This window comes from Ciona robusta, chromosome 1, assembly GCF_009617815.1.
Source record: "Ciona robusta chromosome 1, ASM961781v2".
NCBI classification, from domain to species: domain Eukaryota; kingdom Metazoa; phylum Chordata; class Ascidiacea; order Phlebobranchia; family Cionidae; genus Ciona; species Ciona robusta.
The window spans coordinates 10,771,737-10,792,676 of record NC_143235.1 but is presented as its reverse complement, the minus strand read 5'-3'; the positions used below and the strand labels follow the sequence as shown (position 1 = coordinate 10,792,676).

The window sequence follows — 20,940 nt, the reverse complement described above, 5'->3', positions numbered from 1 at the left end:
AACTTTCGTTTTCGATTTAAAGTCAGCAGAACTGAGTTGAGTATTTCATTTGTGGCCTAAAAACGCAAGTACTGTAGCCCCCACTGAATAGACATGGTTGCTGTTTGGGCTAAATCTGGGTTAAACTATAGCGTTATAAATTGTTTAAAATAAGATTTGAAATATAGAATTTAGGTGCTTACAATGTGTTTGGGGTGGTGTTTGCGTTTCGTAATAAAATTGTTCCGCACGTGGGCAGTAGAGGTTTGCAAAAGTTTCATTCGCAACACAAACTAGTGAATTAGGCGCTAATGTGTATTACACTGTCTAAGGTTAGCAAGTAGACTTGCGCGTACCTTAATTACGGAGATATCTTAACAAAAGATGGATGAAGAGGTCGGTGTGTTTGGAATGTTTCGTGACATCGAATCGTTCTTGAAAACGGAACATGACGTGAAGGAGAAAATACGCGATAATGTTAATGATCTTGAGCAAGATGCCAGAAGGATATCAACTATATTACAAGGAATACACCAACCGTGTTCCGCCGGTAGTACTACAAAGCAAATATGCCATCAAGTTAAAGCCATATTTGATAGTGTACGAGTCTGTTATGAGAAACTTAGCTTACTTGTCGGAAAACAGCAATACTTTAAATACTGTTCTCTGTGGCAAGGGGTCACCACTAGATTTTCGTTTTATTTAAGCTTGGTGGAATTCCTTGAGTTTGGAAAACTGGTAGAACGTCAAAAGGTTGCAGATTTAATGGGTTTAAGTGTTGAGAAAAGTGCCGGTTTTCATTTGGAGCTGGATGACTATTTGTGTGGCTTACTTCTTATGGCTGGAGAATTATCGCGGCTGGCAGTAAATTGCGTAACTGCTGGCGATTTTAAAACTCCAATAAAGATTTCCAAATTTGTGTATGACCTGGAGGCAGGGTTTCGACTGCTGAATTTAAAGAATGACTTTTTAAGAAAAAAATATGACGGATTGAAATATGATTCAAAGAAGATTGAACAAGTTGTATATGATATTAAAATAAGAGGTTTAGGCCCTAAAATTGATGAGGGTGAATGAATTTTTAAATATCACCGAAATTCACAGTCATTTGTACATCTGTATTTCAGCTCTTTTCAAGCTGATGATTTCAATGTAAAATTAATTTAAAATGAGAAATGGTTCCTAATAATGGAGGCATATTGCCAACATTTTTTCTCTAAGTATTTGTTTCCATTTCAGTGTAAAATGTCATGTTCCTGCTGTTAGGTAACTTTCCATTCGGTTATGTCAAGATATAGATTCGGATCAACTCGTTCACCAACCTCCAATGATACGGAGAACACTCCTGTTCCACTTCGTCGATCAAGCGCATCTGTGTCCGGAGCATCAAGATCTCGATCTTCACTCTTCAGTCAGGATGGGAGAGCTTCTACTGTAATGAATGCTTTATGATTCCCTAAATGTTTTTTAACTGGAAATGTTTGTAAATTTTGTTTACGAAGAGAACATGTAGCATCCACTAGTAGTTTTATGTTTTTTTTCACATATAAATATTAGATGGTCTCATGGTCAATTTTACTGCAATACCTTTTTAGTCCTTTCACATGTAGTTCTTTACTTCTTTTATATAGTATTTTTAAATTTTCAAATTCTGTATCCAGTTTGACTTCTGTGCTTTTTAACAAGCTATATGTTTGCTTTTTAACAAGCTAGATTAATTCTTATTACAGCCAAGATTAGAAACTACGTTCGGACCTTCATTTTCCACAGTGACCACAATAACAACAGGTATGATTAGATTAAACTATATTTAAAATATCTTTGGGAAATATATTATGTACATAACTCTCATAAGTGTTTCCCGCAAAAAGTAATGTAAATCTAAATCACTCTTTCCTTGTTTTAAAAAACTGTAATTTAAATACAACTGATAAAACTCATCAAAACTGAAATTTTAAGTTTTAGATTTCTTATTAATTACATTGCACAGACGAAGGGAAAGTCGAATATCAGCATCAACGAACGACCTCCATGTCCAGCTGCAAGTCCTTCAGTGATAGCAGGGAAGATGTAAGTATCTTTACATATTTATGCACGTTTTTGTTTCTAGTATAAGTTGAACCTATAATATATTTAAACAGAAATGGCTTGTTTGTCTGCTAGGTGTAGCAACCATATTTATTTTCTTCCAATTAAATGCAAATGTTTTTAAATGTAACCGTGTTTTAATAACTGTTGTTTTGTCGCTATATCCTGTCTTTTCATTTAATATATTTTTTAATCTTCGCTATTGAATGGAAGAGATAAATAAAATTAATATTATATATATATTATCAATATTATATCTTTATGTGTCCAACTTCAGCACAAGCTTAATAAATACTAACTAGCATTTTTTTAAAGTTTTGTTTTGAATATTTTTGCTTTGTTTATTTATAAAAGTTTTGTTTTTAATATCTTTTGCAATATGTAATATGTGCAATATATTTTCCCTATCATATATCCATACCCACATTAATGAACCGTATATAATATTAATTCCACTCCAGTTACATGGTGGAAGTACACACAGCAGCCTCCAACGAGGCATTGCAGCCACTGCCCAGTTCAATTTATTTCGTTCAAATTCTCACGACTCTGCATCATCCACTCTCTCACAATCATCTTTTAGATCCAGGAACACAGAGGATGATGTAAGTTTATGAAATAACTCTATAACATCTGATTTTTTACTTTAAAATTACAAATCCTTTCTAAGTTGCTTTCAGCTTCTTAAACTTTTTACAGTTTTTTTTTATTAGAGTTTCCTGATGTGCTTACTAGCACATAATATAGCCTGCTTTTACAAGGAAATATTTTTTTTAGTGTTGTGTCATTTATTGTATTTAACCTACAGAGAGTGTGCACTCACTTACAGGATAATGTGTTTCTATGTATTTGTACAGGCACCTCTTGTGTTTGTGGAGACACCTTCTGCCCAACTTTACTGTAAGATTTGTCAACAAGTTTACAAAGACCCTGTAATTATGTCATGTGGACATTCTTACTGCAAGCATTGCTCTGTATCTGTTGATGCTTGTCCTGTTGATAATAAAAAGATGTCTTCAGTAAGTTATTATTTCTTCCCATGCAAAACTTAATCTTATATAGTTATATGATATTTTTAAGGTGTTTATTATTCCTAGAGGTAAAATATAATATTTTAGTTATACCATGTTTACACACAATACAAATTAGAAGCTACTACGGAAAGTTTATTAAAAGGGGACTTAAATTCAAGTCATGGTTAATGCCAATGGTATATCACATTGCATTGACACCAGGGTACAACTCTTGTAATCACTTACATTGTGTTGTTAAAAAAAGAAGGCAAATCATTTTTTTACATTTGAGCTTATGATTTCTAGCAATATCTGTAAACCATATGTAGTTCTACTCGTGTCTAATACATTTACAGATGTTCCCCTGGAGTTTTTAGGTATATTGATTTAATTCTAAAACTTTCCTTTTATTCTTCACAACTGTTTCGGTTATTTTTTCTAGCACAACCATTCCAAATAATTGTTTTGGTTATTCTAATGGTTTTATTTTCAACCAATTGTTTTTTGTAAATTTTTGGAAAATCCCACAGCCAATGTAACAGTAGTAACATTTATTTAGATCCTGGGCAACTTGGCTGTGAGTGAGCAAGTAGGAGCGTTATACATCCACTGTAGGTATGGATGCAAACTCGTTAACGATCATTCCAATGAATATGAAGTCAACCAGTCTGGATGTCCTTTCACTGTGAAACTTGCTGAAAGAAGGTATATATAATATATATATATAATCTTTTTGTTTTTGTTTTTTTTGATGTATTTAGTTGAAAAGTATTTTTTAGTTGTACAGTGTTTTATTTCTGTCTAAGATAAAAACAATTTTTTTTTGCCTGGTCCAGTGGTTCAAGTTTTACCGAAGTAATTGGGAAAATTTGTAATGTATATACCTTTGTTATTGTCATTGCAGAGAAACATAAAAAATCATGGTCTGTTACATAATTAGGCTTGTATTTGTATTAATTTCATACTTTTTCAGTTTTGTCTTTTCATCGTTGTATAATGTAATGCAATGATTTTAATTCTCAGAACACATGAAGATTCATGTTTATATGCTCCCATATCTTGCCCTAACAACCCAATGTGCCCAACCATGCTACGCATGCATTTAGAAGAACATTTAAAAAGCTGCAAAAACCTACAGTGTGCCAATCATAAATATGGGTGAGTAATATGAGCATTGATTGTTTTTAACTGGAAACCACAAGCTTTTAAAGGTTTGAAACAGGTTGCTCAAACACTTTCTTTATATTTATATCATTCACAATATTTGTATTTATATTCCTACCTGTTTTGCTAATGCGTAAATGTAATTTTCACAGTGAAGTAATAAGTCCAGTATTTTACAAAAAGTAACATTGTTTTGGAGCGCTATGTAATTAAGTATTAGATAATAAAAAGCTGCAAAGCACAGAGTTGCAGTTATCACACATTAAGTGTATTGTACGATTGCTGATTGCTGCAATAAGTGTAATAAGTGTATTGTGCGATTGCTGCAACTCAGTCACCTCAGGCCACAAAACTAAGGCGATTTTCCATTGATTTTTTAATCTAATTTGGAACCAACTGAAAATCGAAAATGGACTTTAGGTGACAAAGATAATTTAATCACAGATGTTTGTTTATTGGTGATCGTGAGACACAAGCAGCTCATATGAAAGGATGCAAGTATGAGTTTGTGAAAGACTTTCTGCAAATTACGGAAGAAAAAATTAACAAAATGCATCTCTCACTAAAGCAGGCTGATGAAGAAAACACTTTCCTAAGGTAAAGCATTTTTTGTTTTACAGTTATAACTATTTGCACAACTAAATTAATCCGTTCCTTTTCTTGTATTTATGGTTTGCCATGAAACCATACCCTGAATTTTTTTCACATTTTAATGCCTGACTTTTAAAGCTGAAAGCAATGAGGGATTTTTTTGCGACAATAATATTTTTTCCCAAATTTATTTCTAGATCGATGCTATCAAAAACTGTGAGTAGAATGGACGAACTGGAAAAGAACTTTGAAATGAAATTAGGTGAGTACCGTGGTGTTTTCGTGCAAGCGTATTTATAAACACTTTATTCTCTTATCTTTGGTTGTTAAATAGAAATAGGTGATTAAAGTATTACTTAATCATATGAGCTTTTTTACTTCATCATAATTTTTTCTATTCTCCATATTTTTACCCGATCTGTTCCATGCTACACTTGTGTATATAGTATAGTATGGTATATTATAAAATAGGCTAACTTCACTTATATATTATATGCTTGAGCCTTGACGTAAATCAATTAATTAAAGAAAAGAAAATTTCTTCTTTGTTGGCATGTTTTATATTTCATTTAAGTATTTTGTATTATATAGTAAAATGATAGTGTGTTCTGTGTTGTTTGAATATATGGTTTCAATCCATTCTTAAACAAGTATGTGATGTCATATTTGGTTACAACTGCAGTTTAAGACATATCGTTTGTGTGGGCTATTTGAGTCATAAACGGTACTTTAATATTTACAATGCTTGTATGAAATCTTAGCCCAAGGCATTAGTCAAATTGTATTAATGTCTTATATATGCAGTTTTTGCATTTTGTGTAAAGTTGGTATAAACGCAGCAACCCCTGAAGTTCGTCATGGGACCCCACAATCCTCAGTTTGGGAAGCCCTAGTGTAACAAATACTCTCTTATTCATATTTTAATAACAGGTCATAAGACAAAGCTTTGGTTCATTTGTTACAATAACAAATTATTATAAATGCATAGCAATATAGGGAACATAATTCAGTATGTTCATCTATTTTTATTGTTTACAGAGGTAATGAGCACAAATCAATCGAAATTAGTTGAAGAATTACGTGAATTCCGACAAGACAACGCTTTAATTAACAACCAGCTGCAAGATTTAAACACAAGACTCCATATAAGTGGTGTAGGGGGTAGGTACTATTTCTTATATTGTGTTAACACTTGTTTGTGTATATTTCATTGCTATAGTAAATCTGCATTTACTTTTTTTGAGTTTACCATGTCTAAAATGATGGCTCAATAGTCAATACAGTATCTGCTGGTGTTACTACCATTTAGCTTTTAAATATCAAAAGTGCTTACACACAATTGACCTTTTTACAAACATTGAAGTAAATATGAAAAATATTTTTTTTACTTTTCCAACAAATATACTAAACAATTTTATACTAACATATAGTGTTTATTTTTTGCAGTGTTTGACCCACAACAAATATTTAAATGCAAGGGAACTTTTGTCGGTCACACTGGGCCAGTATGGTGCCTATGTGTACATGGTGATTATCTATTCAGTGGTTCATCTGATAAACAAATCAAGGTGAAAATATTTTATTTTATAAGATAAATGTAATATCGTAATAATTTAAAAATATCTTCATTTTAGGCAGCTTTTGCCTTGTTAAAGTATTGTATTTGTTCTGTAACAAATTCTTTAAGGAAGGCTTAACAAATGTAATCTTAATTGGAACCAAAACTTTTCAAATCATTTAATAGTGAACTTGGCTTGCAATTTTCTTCTTTATGTTGTGTTTTCTGTTTTATATTGAATTGGGGTCTATGTCCATTTCCCCATCCTAGGTTTGGGACACTGCCACCAACTACAAATGTCAGAAGACACTCGAAGGTCATGGAGGGATAGTTCTTGCTCTCACAGCTCATGGAGATAAACTGTTCAGTGGATCTGCTGATTGTACCATTAAAGTGAGTTGACAAATACTGTTTGGTCAAAAATGAAACGAATCTTTTGGCAAAGTAGACATACTGATCATTTCCTAGGAAGACACGCTTTCATGCCTCGTAAATTTAAGTGTTAGCATTGGCCACAGTTTTCCAACTGCCTACGGTTTTCAAACATTTTGGGCCACAACCAAAAGCATACAATCAAGGGTGATTGTTAATGGAGGAAGTGTCTCTAAATTGAGATCACTAACCATGAAAGGCTAGAAACCTATGGTATAGGCTCTTGTACCAAAAAAATAGGAATAATTATACTTCACAAAAAAATACGATTTTCTTAGTTCTACATAGGCTTACTTTTTTATATTGTCTTAAAGTTATTCCTAAAACTGCTATTGTTTATTCACTTGTAGATATGGAGCATAGATACTTTGGTGGAACTTAACAGCATAGCTGCTCATGAAAACCCTGTATGTACCCTGGTATGCATCAACAATATGTTATTCAGCGGCTCTCTAAAATCCATCAAGGTAATATTATCCAGGAAATGGTTGTAATTACAAATTTTTTTTTTAATTTCTTTTATTTAGATTAAGATATATTTTAAACAGCTTGTTAAATAAAAAAAGAACAGCTTTTTATAAAACACAGCTTTTTTATAAAAGATTCTTACTTTGTATGGTTATTGGCCAACAGGTATGGGAAGTTGAGAGTGACAACTTAAAATTCAAACAAGAACTTGAAGGATTGAACCATTGGGTGCGAGCGTTAGTTGCACAGCATGATTATCTATACAGTGGTTCTTATCAAACTATTAAAGTAGGTTGTGATGTTGCATAAAAAGTGTTTATTCTTAACTTGCTGGGCTAGAGTTATTAATATTGTGTTTAAGACACTTCGGCTTACCACTTACCTGATTGTTGGCTGCTTGTTTTTTTTCTTGTTTGTTTGTTTTTTTTCTTGTGCAACTTGTTGGTGATCACGGGGTTGGTTCTAATACTATTAAACATATTGCCATACACACGTCTATAATTTTAGCAGCATTTATAATCGGATGTAGTATTGGGTACAATGTGAGTGCTCTAATCATTAAGTCAAAGGTGCCCGACATGTTATGCATTGATAAAAAATATATATATTGTTAAATAAAGAACTTACTTTACATGATATATAATTAGTGTTTGTTTCTAGTGTATGCCTTTCATGTGTTGCATATTTCAGATTTGGGATGTGAGAACCTTAGCGTGTGTCCACGTACTACAGACTTCAGGTGGTAGTGTTTATTCAATAGCTGTGACCAATCACCATATATTGTGTGGAACATATGAGAATTCAATTCATGTAAGCAGTTTTTTTTAAAAAGTAAATCTTTAATGTGCTGTATTGGTAAATTTCCTTTTTTAAACGATGGTCATTTGGTTGCTTTTATTTTAAATATCATTGCATTTTCTACATTTGCTGTGACTATAAATACTTTTACTAACTTGAATTTAATCTGCACAGCTTACTGTTAACGTATATGGTATATTTAAAAACCTACAAATATGTCCTTGTTTTACAAGGTATGGGACCTTCGAACACATGAGCCCGTTGCGCAATTAACTGGCCATGTTGGCATCGTGTACGCTCTTGCTGTGTTGAGTACGCCAGAACAAACAAAAGTCTTTAGTGCATCCTATGACCGATCATTAAGGGTTTGGACATTATACTATTTGTTAAACACTAGTTCTCTTTTTTTTGTATACCTTTCTCTATAAGGGTAATGTATGATCCCGGGGGTCCTTACTTTGCTGTAGTACATGACATCTTTCCACACACAAATATAAAAACGGATTCCAGTTAGTAAAGTTATACACAATGATATGGTAATGATTGTATCTATTATACAGGTCTGGAGCATGGAAAATATGATCTGCACCCAGACACTTATCCGACATCAAGGTAGTGTGGTTGCACTCGCTGTATCACGTGGCAGAGTCTTCTCGGGGGGTGTAGACTTTACAGTGAAAGTGTGGCAGTAGAAGATGGTGCATTTTAAAAATTTTAAATTTTTACACGTTTTCTACTTTTATCTACAACAGGCAAAATTCTGTTTCAAACTAGAACTAAAACCTTTACCAACATAGGGAGCAGTTATCCCATAATGACCCATTGCGTTTTTATCTTTTGAATATTGCCCTGGTAACCTGCACTTACGTTCTTCCCTGCGATCTACGAATCAATATATTCAAATCTAATCGTTTGTTTTTATGTTTTCTTGCAGTTGGTTGCACTATGTTTTACATTGTATCAGAATGCACTCCTGAATACAAATAAAGCAGTAATTTGATTCCAAATAATAGAATTAAATATATTCTTTTAATGTTAGGAGATTTTTATTGTCTGTTAGGTATACTGCCAAGACCACAATGTTGTAGCTAATGTCATAATCTGTATTACAAAAATGAAAACACATTTTATATGATGAGCCATAAAGATTTATTGATCAGAACAAATAGAATTTATCAATTTCCCCAATTATGACTGAAGCTTCACCACAATCATATTGCACAACTTGAAACGGCGAAAGTTTTGAGATCGGTTGTAGTTGTCAAAAGCGCAGAAGTAAAAATAATCTGCAACAAACAAATTTTAGCATGTATGATACAACCTACCAAGAAGAACTTCAAAAATAATTTTACAAAAACTTACTTTATAAAAAAGCTTCATTTTGAATATGAAGTTATGCTTATTCCAGCTTTGACTTTTGGTTATTGACCGCCACATAATGATACGCCACCACTAATAAGAATAATGTAACTCCAAGCATATTTGCAAACACAGCTAATTGAACGTCAGTGATCATTTTGAAGATTTCTGCTAAAGTAAAATATTCAACCAACTAAACGAACATTTTTTACGTTTTTAATTGAAAAGTGCTTCTATGTAGTATATTAAAATCATTCTTAACTTTAAAACACTTGAAACTTACCTCAAGGTTTACAAATGAAATACCGCTTTTTAGAAACTCCACGTAAATCAAATTGTATATACTTTTGCCACGAATGCATCAATCATCCGCTAGATGGTGCTGGCCGAGACAGTTTTATTCGAGAAAGAATTTCATTGACGATCTGTATGGATACTTTCGTAATGAATCCAATATATACAGACGCTAAAATTTCTAACTAAAGGAAATGTTTCCATTTCTACGTTTTTTTTAAAAAAAGTACCGGGTTTTTAGCATTTTTGGTTTAAATCAGAGTCCTTACAGTACATGTTAATGTTTATATACGACTCTGGTTGGAACCAGTTCGTTAGAATTACATTTTTACTTATCATGCTTACCCTACCTATGATATAATATTTTGATTTATTTTTACGTTGGTTATATAACCTTAAAAGGACTGTGTAAAGCCAAAATTGTAAATATCTCTTTACAATGCGAACAGGTTGCTCATAGAAACACCATTTAAAAGGGATTTCCCCACTACCACAATGTAGAATCGAAAACAGATTTTTAAGGAAGTTTAAGAAGAGGTTTATTTAGGACGTCAGGTAACAACTGTAAGATAGATTCGATTACCCTATTTCTTGATGTTATGTGGTCTTTATGTGTTTCGTGTAACCTGTATTTAGTTATTTATCTAAAATGTTAATGCTTGTGAAGACTCCTCCACCACTTTATTTGCTAAACCGTAACACCTAATCTAAACTACTAACGCCTATAACCACTAACCCCTAACCATCAACCCCTAACTACCAACCTCTAACACTTTCCACCGGGCTATTCTGCTATATACTGGAGAATTGTTCACGTGTTTGCCTATACGAATTTTTCTATAACTGTAATATTAAAAGGGTTCCCTTTATTAGTGCATGTCTGCTATGTCCACATGCTTTAATTTATGGAACATGATGGACATAGCGGAAGCTAATTAAAGAGACAATGTTTAAAGCTGTACTTTTTTTATTAAAAGCATCTTGTACACAGAAACTATGAGCAACCGATGGCATCCTTATAATGACAACCATTTTGATAGTCTGCAAAGTAACAGTAGGGTGGAATATCCACATAGTGAACGACAACATTACACACAGCAGGCAATTTTTTATTCAAGAATGAGACAACAGAGAAATGGATGTCACCAAACTCACCATCGACCAAACCAACCTATTTATCATCATGACCACAATTCCTATGATGATTTTACCAGATCAACGAGGGCATTGCCTCGTCGATTACTAATACATAGACATTATGATAAACCCTCACATTCAAGACAGGTCTATAAAGAGCTGCCTCAAACTTTAAGAAGAGATGCTGTGAACAACAAAAGGCCTATCAGTAGTTCTTACAATAATGTACCTGAAAAAAAGAGGCGTATCGCACATCAACAGACAAATGAAGCAAAAAGTTCACAGAAAGATAAGCCCTCCACATCACGATCGGTTTCTCCTATTCCAACTCAAACTGTTAAAACAAATCCTGTCACTTCCACTAATGTAACATCAAGTCCAGTTATCTTTGTTAAAGAATACAACAAAAACAAGATAACAGTACATGATTCCATTGTAATCATCAGCGATTCCGAAAACGAATGTGATGAGAGCCATGAAGGTTTGAACAAGAGTGTAGCATCAACCAGTTGTGCAGAACCTGTGAATGAAGAGAATGTTTCTACAGGTGAAACAAACCAAGCTTGTTGTAGCTCTAATCAGTGTGATGATGATGATCCAACTTTATCTCCTATGCTTGGTTCCGTGAGGGACAAGTTTTTTTCTGCTGAAACATCAGACTCCAACTGTGAGGATTTACCTTCTACGAGTGAACCTGTGTTTGAGAGCACAGTACCTCTGCTGCAAACCACAGATCAAACTCCTACTCAAGATCAAAATGAAGGGTGTGAAAATGTAAACTCAACACTGCCATCTAAAAAAACCACTAGTTTGAACAAACAGGTGCATTATTAAACAATGATTAAGTTATTTATCTTATATATATATATGCATTATCAACCATGATCAATTGCTAAGATATACCTAACAAACAAAAAAAAGTCTAACGAATTGTTTTCTATGAAATATAATATATATTTTATTGATTTAATCCTACGATATTTATTTCAGCCAACAAAGACTGTGACCTCAACTTCAAGGGTCCCTGTTAAGCAAAGACTTGGTAAAGGTAGTTCATTAATGTTTAATACTACTACAAATAGTTTTATTATTTCCTGTTTACAGCATCCAACACAAGCACTTCAAATGTTAATAAGGATACAAGTCTAACAAGTGATCAACTACAAAACTTTAATATGAAAATATTTGGATTAACACCAGTTGAAATTCAAACATTTTTTCAAAACGACAAAGTGAGTCATTTAAACTGTTACATACCAGAATTAAGTTTGTAAAATAATTTATTGTTATTCGTGTAATTAACAACTATATATTTATATATTCATCAGCAAGTATTGGCTTAACGTAAGATTCGACTATTTATTTCCACTTTTATTAGTTTAATGTTTTAACTTTTTTAAATACTGTAGATTTTTTAGAACTGTAGTCAGACTGACTGTAGGTTTCATGTTTTTATGTTTTTTTAGTTGTCTCGTCAAATCTATCAGTTTATGATGACCAACCAGCAGAGATCAAATTTCTTGCAGCAAAAATTAAGGCTTGCAAAGGTGATCCTGGATATCTAGTAGTTCTTTAAATACATAAAAAAACATTTTAGTTTCACTTTCGGGCTCCTATACCGAATTAACTGTTTGATGAATTAAAAATAAAATACTTATCATGCTCATGCATTATTGTATATTTTGAAAAGAAGTAAATAAGTTTCTTTTTTAAAGTTTAGGTAACATTTTTACTTAACCCAGCCCAAACCGGGTAAACTGTAAAAGCTGTAATAAAGCATATTAGGAAATCAATGTTTGTAATCTTCTATTAAAACCTTTGTTTCAATATTTTTGACCTCTGCAATATGTAAATAACTTTATATAGGCACTTCAAGATGCCATTGTTTATGCAATGCTTCCTGATGCTAAGGTGTTTCTAGTTGGTTCCTCTGTCAATGGATTTGGTCGATTAAACTCGGATGCCGATCTCTGTTTAGTGTTTGACCCTAGGAACAAAACTGTGGTAATTCAGTTTAAATTCCTTTTAATAATTCGGTAACTCTTTAGTTTAATAATTTAAGGTTAAGCAGTATTGATCACTGACACTAAGCATGTCATTTCCATTGTTGGTTTTGTGCCAAATTTTTAAAATAAAAAACATACTAAAAAAGGAACTGCTTCGACTGTGTATTAATTTCATTTGCTGTTTAACTATGACAAAGATAGAAGTATCAATTCAATTTAGTATTTACCCATTTTGTTTGGGATTAATTTAATAACTTTGTTTTTAGAACCGGAAAACCGTTTTAAAAATGTTGAATCGTATGAAGCAATTGTTGAACAATGCTCACTTTGTGAAAAATCTGCAACTAATCTATGCAACGGTAACTATATTTACTTTTTATATTTTACATTACCTTTAAAACTTTGAAAATTGACTTTAGACTAGAGGGTGATGACAGTCGCTATAATGTGACTGTTCTCTTTAACACACCCAATGTCCGCTTACGAGTTACCACAGATATGTAATTCTGTGAGTGTTTTTTTGGGGGGTGGGATTTTTCTGTTTATTGTTCAGCTAAAAATTTGCATAGCGATTAAATGACCTCTGGGTTAGGGCAATGGCCAATGAGTGTCTTGCCCAGAGACACAAACACCTACAAATGCTACAATGATAGCAATGTTAAGCCTAGAACTCGTATTCTCTCTTCTAGAGGTGGTGATAGGCATTGTGTGACGGCGCAAACAAATAGTAGCAGATAGATGTTTAGCTTAGAACACCTGGGTTATAAAGACTGCTCTTGCCTCCTCACACGAGAGTAGATAAGTTACATTCATTCATTCAGTCTACACTTGTCTTATCGTAGGTCCCGATTCTGAAGTTTGAAGACAGAATCAGTGGAATGGAATGTGATCTGAATGTCAACAACTTGACTGGAATCAGGAATTCATTTTTACTTCTTGCTTATGCTAGATGTGATCCCAGGTATAATATTAAATAAGTTAAACGTAGATTTACTGTTTATTCCTATATCTTGTTTTCCTAACAGAGTCAGACCTATGGTACTTTGCATCAAAGAATGGGCCCATGTCAATAATATAAATAGTGCACAACTTGGTACATTGAGCAGTTACGCTTTGGTGCTCATGGTACTGCATTACCTTCAGGTAATTTAGCATTTTAAATGTGAATTTCTGGACCTTTTAAAGAAACTTTCTACTAAAACTACTGAGCCGACGTCTCATAATTTTACGTCAAAAAGCAACAAACAGCATAAACTATTCATATTAACTTTTATCTATGGTAAGATTGTAGATGTGTCTTAAATAATAAGCATTTATGGTAAACTCTTGGAAAAATGTTAAAATAGTTACCTAAAGAAAATAAATAATTTAATACCAATGGCAATGGGTCATCAGTTGTTTTTTTTGTTGATTGCTGACAGCATACGACCGAACAATGATAATGAGCAAACACATACGCGATAAATCAATAATGAATTTGGATTTTTGTTATTTTGCTTACCGTTCCATGATACCAAGTTTAATAATCTCTTTTTATTATAATATTAGCTCTTACATATGCGCCTAACTTTTGGCGACTCAAGTTTTAAAGGATAAAACTTTATGCCTGCGAAAGCATGGACATTTTATTTTCTCACATTATTAGCTTTTGTTTGGGAAATAGACTGATCATTGCATTACTATCACCGTATAGTGTTTATTTTAAAACCTGTTTGTGAAATAGGTGAATAAATTGTTTATGCATTTATACTGGGTACTCGTGGATACTCCATGAGTTTTCATTACAGCTTTTCTGTTACAGATTGTTAAGCCTCGAGTCATACCAAGTTTTCAAGCCTTGCACAAAGACAACTTTTCCTCCAACTTACCGATTCATTGTCTTGGTGAAAAAGTAGCGAGTATACCAATGTTTTATTCCAACAACACATCGCCAGTATCCCAACTATTGAAAGGGTGGTTCAACTACTTTTCAACGTTTGATTTTGCTAACAAAGTGATATCAGTCCGTCTTGGCACGGTACTTTATTTTGAACCTTTCTATTACGGATAGAATACTAAATGCGTTGTTTCTTTTAGAGTTACAACGTTCATACAATGTCAAATTCAAAAGCTTGGTTGAAAAAATGTGTGAAAATAGAAGAACCATTTGATCAAACAAATGTAGCAAGAGCTGTTCAATCTGGAAAACAATTTAGTCAAATTATTGCATCAATCAGGTATGTGCATGGCATCGGTAATGGGCCAATCCTGGCCTAAATTCTAGGACCCATGGAAAATAGAATGTGTTACCACATAGAATAAAATAGAATGTGATAATGTGTATTGAAAACATTTGTCACAGTGATGTTGTTATTGAACAGTAGTACTGTTCAGGTTTTCTGTTGGACATAAAAGGGGTGGCATAAATGTGCTTTGAGTTAATGCAATAGCTTTGTGTGTGAACAAAATGGTTTTGCACAGATATTTTGTTTGGTTATACTTTACCATCTCTTATGTCATAATGCTGTGGATATAGACTTATACCCTTTTTGCAAGGTAAAAAAGTTAATGCGAATAACGATTCGCATTAACTTGTCATATGATAACTCGCTTACCACGTTATTTTGCATGGTTATTGTTTTATGCGCATATCAACATTGAGTTAGCTTATTTTAGCGCAATATTGTTAAATCTAGTTTATAAAATAAGTTTTGTAACTTTATGGTGCTATTACCAACTAAAAACTGTAAAAATAATACCCGAAAAAGATTAGGCTCTCAAAAGTGAAACTGTACTTTCACAATACTTTTCTTTAATGTGAGTAACAACCAACCTTCTACAGCAGATGACACGCTTATGACGTTATGCGTGTTAACTTTGTTTTTGCGAGTAAATATGCGAGTACTTACGCGCATAAAAGTGACCATGCAAAAAGGGTATTAAAGTACAATGTATTTTACAATAAGGCTTACGTTTTTGTCTATATTAAACTCATGCTTAAACTATGTTTTAACTGGAATAACTTGTGGTATTTGTATTACAGGAATGCAGATATTGCTTTGAGAAACGATAATCTTAAAACTATTATTCCATGCCTTGCACCTTCCTATAATATTCGATGCTTCAATTGATGCTTTTTCTTAATCTTTTCATCTTCTTCTTTTACTTCTTGTGTTTTGTTCTTCTCGAACATTTCGATTTTTATTATTATTTAATAAGTTTACGAAGAAGGCAAGCATGCAAAAGTAAACGTTAAATAAATCAGCGTTGCTACTTATCCTTATTTTACCCACCCTATTCCCACTGAATTTGTGAGGATTGTAATTTTTTGTATGGGTGACAATTAAGAAAACCGGTTAGTCAAGACTGAGTAGGTGGAATAACTGATAACTTTTCGCTGACGGTGTTGTAGTATACATAGGGAAAATGCATGTTTTTCGGCAATTTAATGGAAACTTGGACTTAATAAATTTAACGGTTGGAAAGTCGAGATTTTGAAGCGGTTATTTGTGACATTTTGGTCATTTAGTGTAGGTATTTTTATACATTCTTTGCAAAACATATTTGATAAGGTAAATATGAGCTATTTTACGCCTTCCTACAGAAGAAAAAACGCAAACAAAACCTAGTAAGTGTGTTTAAACCCATTGCGAAAGGCATCGAATTTGCTTGCTTTTAGATACACAAAGGCGGCAGTTGGACTACTCGGTGTTTCTACAACGCTGTTCTGAGTAAGAGACGTGTAATTTAACCACTTTTGCAGAAGTAAGTAAGCAGGGTCTTCCTATGACCTTGAAAGTGTTCTGGTAAAATAAAACATTTGATATAAAGCAAAAAAGCACCTCTTTGGGTCTTTTTACTTTTTGGGACCATAAACGATGCTAAGGCAAAAGTAAAAACTTTATATAAAACATACTTTGGTTTGTGTTGCCCTGTGGGAATCAAAATATCAAGATCGGCATTTTGAATGAATGTAACTTACTTTATCCTCGCGTGGCCGGAAAACGACAGTCGTTATCACACGGGTTTAACACCTCGTGCCAGCTTACGAGTTACCATGTATGTTGCTTTGTGGGTGATTATTTTTTTTTGGATTTTTTCATATTTTTTATTTATGGCTGATAATTTGGACAACCCATTAGTGACCACTGGGTTGGAGCAATTGCCGTTAAGTGTCTTGCCCAAGAACACATGCGCCCACAATGGTAGCAACGTCGAGCCTTGAACCCATAACCCCTGGGTTACAGGCAGGCGCGCTAACCACTATACCATGGCGCCGGACATACCATGGCGCCGGACAACAAATTTGGAGATGCCGGGGAGTGAACCCGGGGCCTCACACACGCAAAGCGTGGATTTTAAGGTCGTTACTATCATAGTTTTAGTTTTGTTTATGCTGTTGGTTGATCAATGCAATGTTTGAAGGACATGGTGAAGGCGTGAACCTAAAGAACGATAAAGAAAATACGTTTTGTGAGTACAAGCTCAAGTGTTTGAAGTCGGAATCCAATTCAATCCGCATTTCGCAACGCAAGTCGAGAACTGCTCGTGTACAAGACAATGATGTTAGTTTAAATCTACTTGATAGAATTAAAAGTGAAAACTTGTTGCGAAGAATGAAAAATGTAAATAATACAGACCTGCACGACCCTAATGTATGTATGCAGTGTCAAATGAAGGAAGGTCAAATATCTGAAAATACGTTTTTACGAATACAAGCATCACGATTAGAGAGTGAACTGATGAATGAAAAAATATCAAAACACTTATTAAAGCACAACACCGTTACATTAATTGGCGAGCTGGCATCAAATTTACCCAGGCCTACTGAAGAACCACAAAAAATTTGGAAAGCTTTTCTAAAGGAAAGCTAACAAATTGTCACACAGGACATTTACCCATTTTCTAATATAAATCTCTGTAAATGTAAGTTAAACACTTCGGCACAACACTGTAGTTTATAAATGCTGTACTTAATTATATATATATATATATATCTATATATATATATATGGTAAATATTATTGTATATTATATTTAATAGCTATTTCTTTTATATATGCAACTGCTATATGCCTCTGTTTTAAAAACAAGTCCACAACAAGTTTATCATGTCTTTTATACCCACTTCCTGGCAAATTTGCTTTAATTAAACATAATATAGAATTGCTATAACTAATTATTAAAACTGCACAGTGTATAATTGACAATTGCTCAACTATACAGCAGTTCCTATTCATATTTCGTGTAAAGTATTGTAGGAGTACTTTTTCTATTATTTTCGGTAAATTGTAGCAGTACTTTTTTATTATTATTATTATTAATCCATTTCTTAACTATTTTAGAAATAATTTAGAATGTCAAATTAAGTTTTAAGTTTGATGAAGTAACATGTCAATTCTTCGTGTTGGTGGTTCTGTGTTCCAAAGAGTTGTTGGATTGTCAAAAGTTCAACGGTGTGCACCAAGTACTAGCATTGTGTCAAAGAGGTTTTATGACCCGGATCCAACTCCTAAGGGATATGACAAGAGCTTAATTGAAGATGATGATTTGGTGTGCTTGCTTAAAAGCGATGAAGTTCTTTCACCAGAGCGCAGAGCCACACTAGCAGCCAAATATGGGTTGATACCTGAAGATTATCATCCTATGAATGATAGTCTTTTTAATCTGGGAGATTACCCGATTCTTCCAGCAGAGAGTTGCCTAGAGAGAGACCCCTACTACGATTGGGATGATCCATTTTATAGGCGAAATTGGGGTATATTAAGATTAACTTTTTAACTTTATACATTATTCACTAACATAAACAAATTTTATTACAGGTGATCCTATCAGTATAGATGTTGACTTATACTCTCCACTTGTCCTTGACACTCGTCCTCTGCCTTATGATCCTCAACAACAGCGTAGAGTTCTTTTCACTTTTCTATTTGGTTTCTTTTTCTTGTGGTTTTTAGGAGAGAACTACAAGTCTGGTTTGCCAAGATGTCCGAAGCAGTACCCAGAGCATCACGTACAAGATGAAATTAAAACTAGTATGTCAGCGGATCCTTTCATTAAACGAGGGATGGAGCCAGTTATGAAAGAAAGGCATCCTGTAACTCACTACACATTCGAAAAGTTCAAGTGGGACGCCTCAGCTCATTAATTATTGTATTGTGTTCACTGATAATAAATTATATGAGGATTCTTTGTGTTGTGTGCATTAAAATACCAGGAATATTTTGGTAAGCCTTTTTTTCGTAGGACTTCAAAATAACTGAGAAAAAGGTTGTTTCTGCAGTGCAAGATAATTTTTTGCATAAAAGAAACTCGAGAATGAAATTTTTCCTGTAAGGTTGTAACAGACTAGTCTTTAAAAACAGGTTTGTTGATTTTTGCTATGAAAGAAATATTGGAATTAAAAACGGTAAAATTTAACTCCCCAAACATGTACTTAATTTAGCAACCGTTTTCATATTATGACGTGCTTGTTCATGCGTGTAGCAAAGGCGTCGGGCGCGATAATCACACAAACAGGTTACGCTGTAGGAGAATGGTGTTCCTGATTTTGTCTCGCGTGAACTTATTTAACCTTTTATTTTTTGTAATGTTCTTACCACAACAGGCAGGTTTAAAGTTTGTCAGTATAATAATTTAGTTTTATTATGCTTACTCGTATAAGAATGTGTATTAAATTAAAGTTGTTGTTTTTAAACTATAAACGTAAATAGTGTAACGGGTAATACTTGTAGCTGTGGTGGCCACCTAAAATTTTGGTTTGAAAATGTTCTATAGGCCTCACTGTTACCTGCTGTCTATATTTTTGGCAAAAAAGTAGTGTGCTGGTGTCGAAAATTAACTATGAAAATGCGCGAAAACATGCTTCGTCACCGTTTATTATGGGGTAACACTAAAAGAGGGAAAAGGGAAAAGAGGGAAAAGAGGGAAATCGACACTAAAAGAGGGAAAGAAGGAAAAGAGGGAAAAAGGGAAAACTTACATTCCTAAAAGAGGGGAAAAGGAAACGAGGGAAAACAGGGAAATGCTGTTTAGTAAAAAAACGAGATTTTTTTATATTTTATTTTATTTACTTAACTTTGATAATTATAAAAAAGGGAACAGCAGAAAATCAATACTAACATGCAAGGGAAAAGATGAAAAATAAAGAAAAGAGGGAAAAACAGGGAAAAGAGGGAAAACAAGGAAAAGAGGGAAGACAGGGGAAAACAGGCGAAAACAGGGAAAAGAGAGGGAAAAGAGGGAAAACAACACTAAAAGAGGGAAATAGGGAAAAGAGGGAAAACAGGCGATAAGAGGGAAAACAGAGAAAAGAGGGAAGACAGGGGAAAGAGGGAAGACAGTTTCCCCTTTTTTCCCTCTTGTTTTCCCCTCTAAAAGATGAAAAATAAGGAAACAGGAAAAAGAGGAAAAAACTGTCTTCCCTCTTTCCCCTGTTTTCCCTCTTTTCCCTGTTTTCCCCTCTTTTCCCTATTTCCCTCTTTTCCCGATTTCCCTCTTTTAGTGTTGTTTTCCCTATTTTCGCCTGTTTTCCCTCTTTCCCTCTTTTCCCTCTTTTCCCTCTTTTCCCCTCTTTTCCCTGTTTTTTCCCTCTTTTCTTTATTTTTCATCTTTTCCCTTGCATGTTAGTATTGATTTTCTGCTGTTCCCTTTTTTATAATTATCAAAGTTAAGTAAATAAAATAAAATATAAAAAAATCTCGCTTTTTTACTAAACAGCATTTCCCTGTTTTCCCTGTTTTCCTTTTCCCCTCTTTTAGGAATGCAAGTTTTCCCTTTTTCCCTCTTTTCCCTATTTCCCTCTTTTAGGGTTGATTTCCCTCTTTTCCCTGTTTTCCCTTTTCCCTCTTTTAGTGTTACCCTTTATTATGTCACAATCACGACATTTTACGTCACAATAATAATATATTACGTTACGTTATAGCCGTGATTTTTCGCACTGTTTTATGCTAGTGAAAACCTTTATCCCATGCCTAAACCCCTAACTACCAACCTAACCTCCAACGGGTTACGAAATCTGTAACGTAGAAATCAAATGTAACAATACGCATTCTATGAAATAATAATCTAACCT

The 20,940-nt window shown here is 33.5% G+C and overlaps 4 protein-coding genes and 1 long non-coding RNA gene across 12 annotated transcripts; 4 read left to right on the top strand and 1 right to left on the bottom strand.

Annotated features, from left to right (window-relative positions):
* The first annotated feature begins 223 nt into the window (after window positions 1-223).
* Window positions 224-1,225, top strand: LOC149743077 (translin-like). The gene has a single exon (XM_089880611.1). The coding sequence runs from the start codon at window positions 364-366 to the stop codon at window positions 1,054-1,056; it is 693 nt and encodes a 230-aa protein (XP_089736737.1). The 5' UTR covers window positions 224-363; the 3' UTR covers window positions 1,057-1,225.
* Window positions 1,217-9,004, top strand: LOC149743076 (E3 ubiquitin-protein ligase TRAF7-like). 4 transcript variants are annotated; one of them, XM_089879952.1, is made up of 17 exons: window positions 1,217-1,413; window positions 1,710-1,767; window positions 1,970-2,049; window positions 2,529-2,672; window positions 2,925-3,086; window positions 3,640-3,785; window positions 4,104-4,238; window positions 4,689-4,841; window positions 5,033-5,097; window positions 5,874-5,996; window positions 6,282-6,403; window positions 6,664-6,786; window positions 7,176-7,292; window positions 7,459-7,581; window positions 7,984-8,103; window positions 8,325-8,456; window positions 8,652-9,004. In XM_089879952.1, exons 1-17 carry the CDS (start codon window positions 1,264-1,266, stop codon window positions 8,781-8,783), a joined length of 2,085 nt encoding a protein of 694 aa, XP_089736078.1. In that variant the 5' UTR covers window positions 1,217-1,263; the 3' UTR covers window positions 8,784-9,004. The 4 variants fall into 4 exon arrangements, with proteins under 4 accessions (XP_089736078.1, XP_089736083.1, XP_089736092.1 ...); XM_089879957.1 differs by lacking the exon at window positions 7,459-7,581; XM_089879966.1 differs by lacking the exon at window positions 8,325-8,456.
* Window positions 9,005-9,216: 212 nt separating this feature from the next.
* On the bottom strand, window positions 9,217-9,892 carry LOC149743075 (uncharacterized). 2 transcript variants are annotated; one of them, XR_016385271.1, is made up of 3 exons: window positions 9,734-9,892; window positions 9,454-9,618; window positions 9,217-9,377 (listed from the first exon to the last, which is right to left on the bottom strand). It is a non-coding gene; the product is annotated as an uncharacterized LOC149743075 (long non-coding RNA). The 2 variants fall into 2 exon arrangements; XR_016385270.1 differs by having other exon boundaries at window positions 9,454-9,621; window positions 9,734-9,890.
* A 295-nt stretch (window positions 9,893-10,187) lies between these two features.
* On the top strand, window positions 10,188-16,356 carry LOC149743074 (uncharacterized). 4 transcript variants are annotated; one of them, XM_089879920.1, is made up of 12 exons: window positions 10,188-10,299; window positions 10,736-11,703; window positions 11,872-11,929; window positions 11,986-12,113; window positions 12,348-12,428; window positions 12,748-12,885; window positions 13,154-13,246; window positions 13,730-13,848; window positions 13,913-14,030; window positions 14,689-14,904; window positions 14,964-15,103; window positions 15,910-16,356. In XM_089879920.1, exons 2-12 carry the CDS (start codon window positions 10,741-10,743, stop codon window positions 15,995-15,997), a joined length of 2,142 nt encoding a protein of 713 aa, XP_089736046.1. In that variant the 5' UTR covers window positions 10,188-10,299; window positions 10,736-10,740; the 3' UTR covers window positions 15,998-16,356. The 4 variants fall into 4 exon arrangements, with proteins under 4 accessions (XP_089736046.1, XP_089736038.1, XP_089736055.1 ...); XM_089879912.1 differs by having other exon boundaries at window positions 10,193-10,299; window positions 10,722-11,703; XM_089879929.1 differs by lacking the exon at window positions 10,188-10,299 and having other exon boundaries at window positions 10,326-11,362; window positions 11,429-11,703.
* A 1,483-nt stretch (window positions 16,357-17,839) lies between these two features.
* Window positions 17,840-19,058, top strand: LOC149743073 (NADH dehydrogenase [ubiquinone] 1 beta subcomplex subunit 8, mitochondrial-like). The gene is made up of 2 exons (XM_089880598.1): window positions 17,840-18,624; window positions 18,689-19,058. Exons 1-2 carry the CDS (start codon window positions 18,258-18,260, stop codon window positions 19,012-19,014), a joined length of 693 nt encoding a protein of 230 aa, XP_089736724.1. The 5' UTR covers window positions 17,840-18,257; the 3' UTR covers window positions 19,015-19,058.
* The last annotated feature ends 1,882 nt before the right edge of the window (window positions 19,059-20,940 follow it).

Coding starts and splice junctions, on each gene's coding strand:
- LOC149743073 (XM_089880598.1), top strand. CDS start 18,258: ATGTCAATTCTTCGTGTTGGTGGTTCTGTGTTCCAAAGAGTTGTTGGA. Junction 18,625..18,688: donor ATTTTATAGGCGAAATTGGG/GTATATTAAGAT, acceptor ATTTTATTACAG/GTGATCCTATCAGTATAGAT.
- LOC149743074 (XM_089879920.1), top strand. CDS start 10,741: ATGAGCAACCGATGGCATCCTTATAATGACAACCATTTTGATAGTCTG. Junction 11,704..11,871: donor CCACTAGTTTGAACAAACAG/GTGCATTATTAA, acceptor TATTTATTTCAG/CCAACAAAGACTGTGACCTC. Junction 11,930..11,985: donor TAAGCAAAGACTTGGTAAAG/GTAGTTCATTAA, acceptor TCCTGTTTACAG/CATCCAACACAAGCACTTCA.
- LOC149743077 (XM_089880611.1), top strand. CDS start 364: ATGGATGAAGAGGTCGGTGTGTTTGGAATGTTTCGTGACATCGAATCG.
- LOC149743076 (XM_089879952.1), top strand. CDS start 1,264: ATGTCAAGATATAGATTCGGATCAACTCGTTCACCAACCTCCAATGAT. Junction 1,768..1,969: donor AGTGACCACAATAACAACAG/GTATGATTAGAT, acceptor TACATTGCACAG/ACGAAGGGAAAGTCGAATAT. Junction 2,050..2,528: donor TCAGTGATAGCAGGGAAGAT/GTAAGTATCTTT, acceptor ATTCCACTCCAG/TTACATGGTGGAAGTACACA.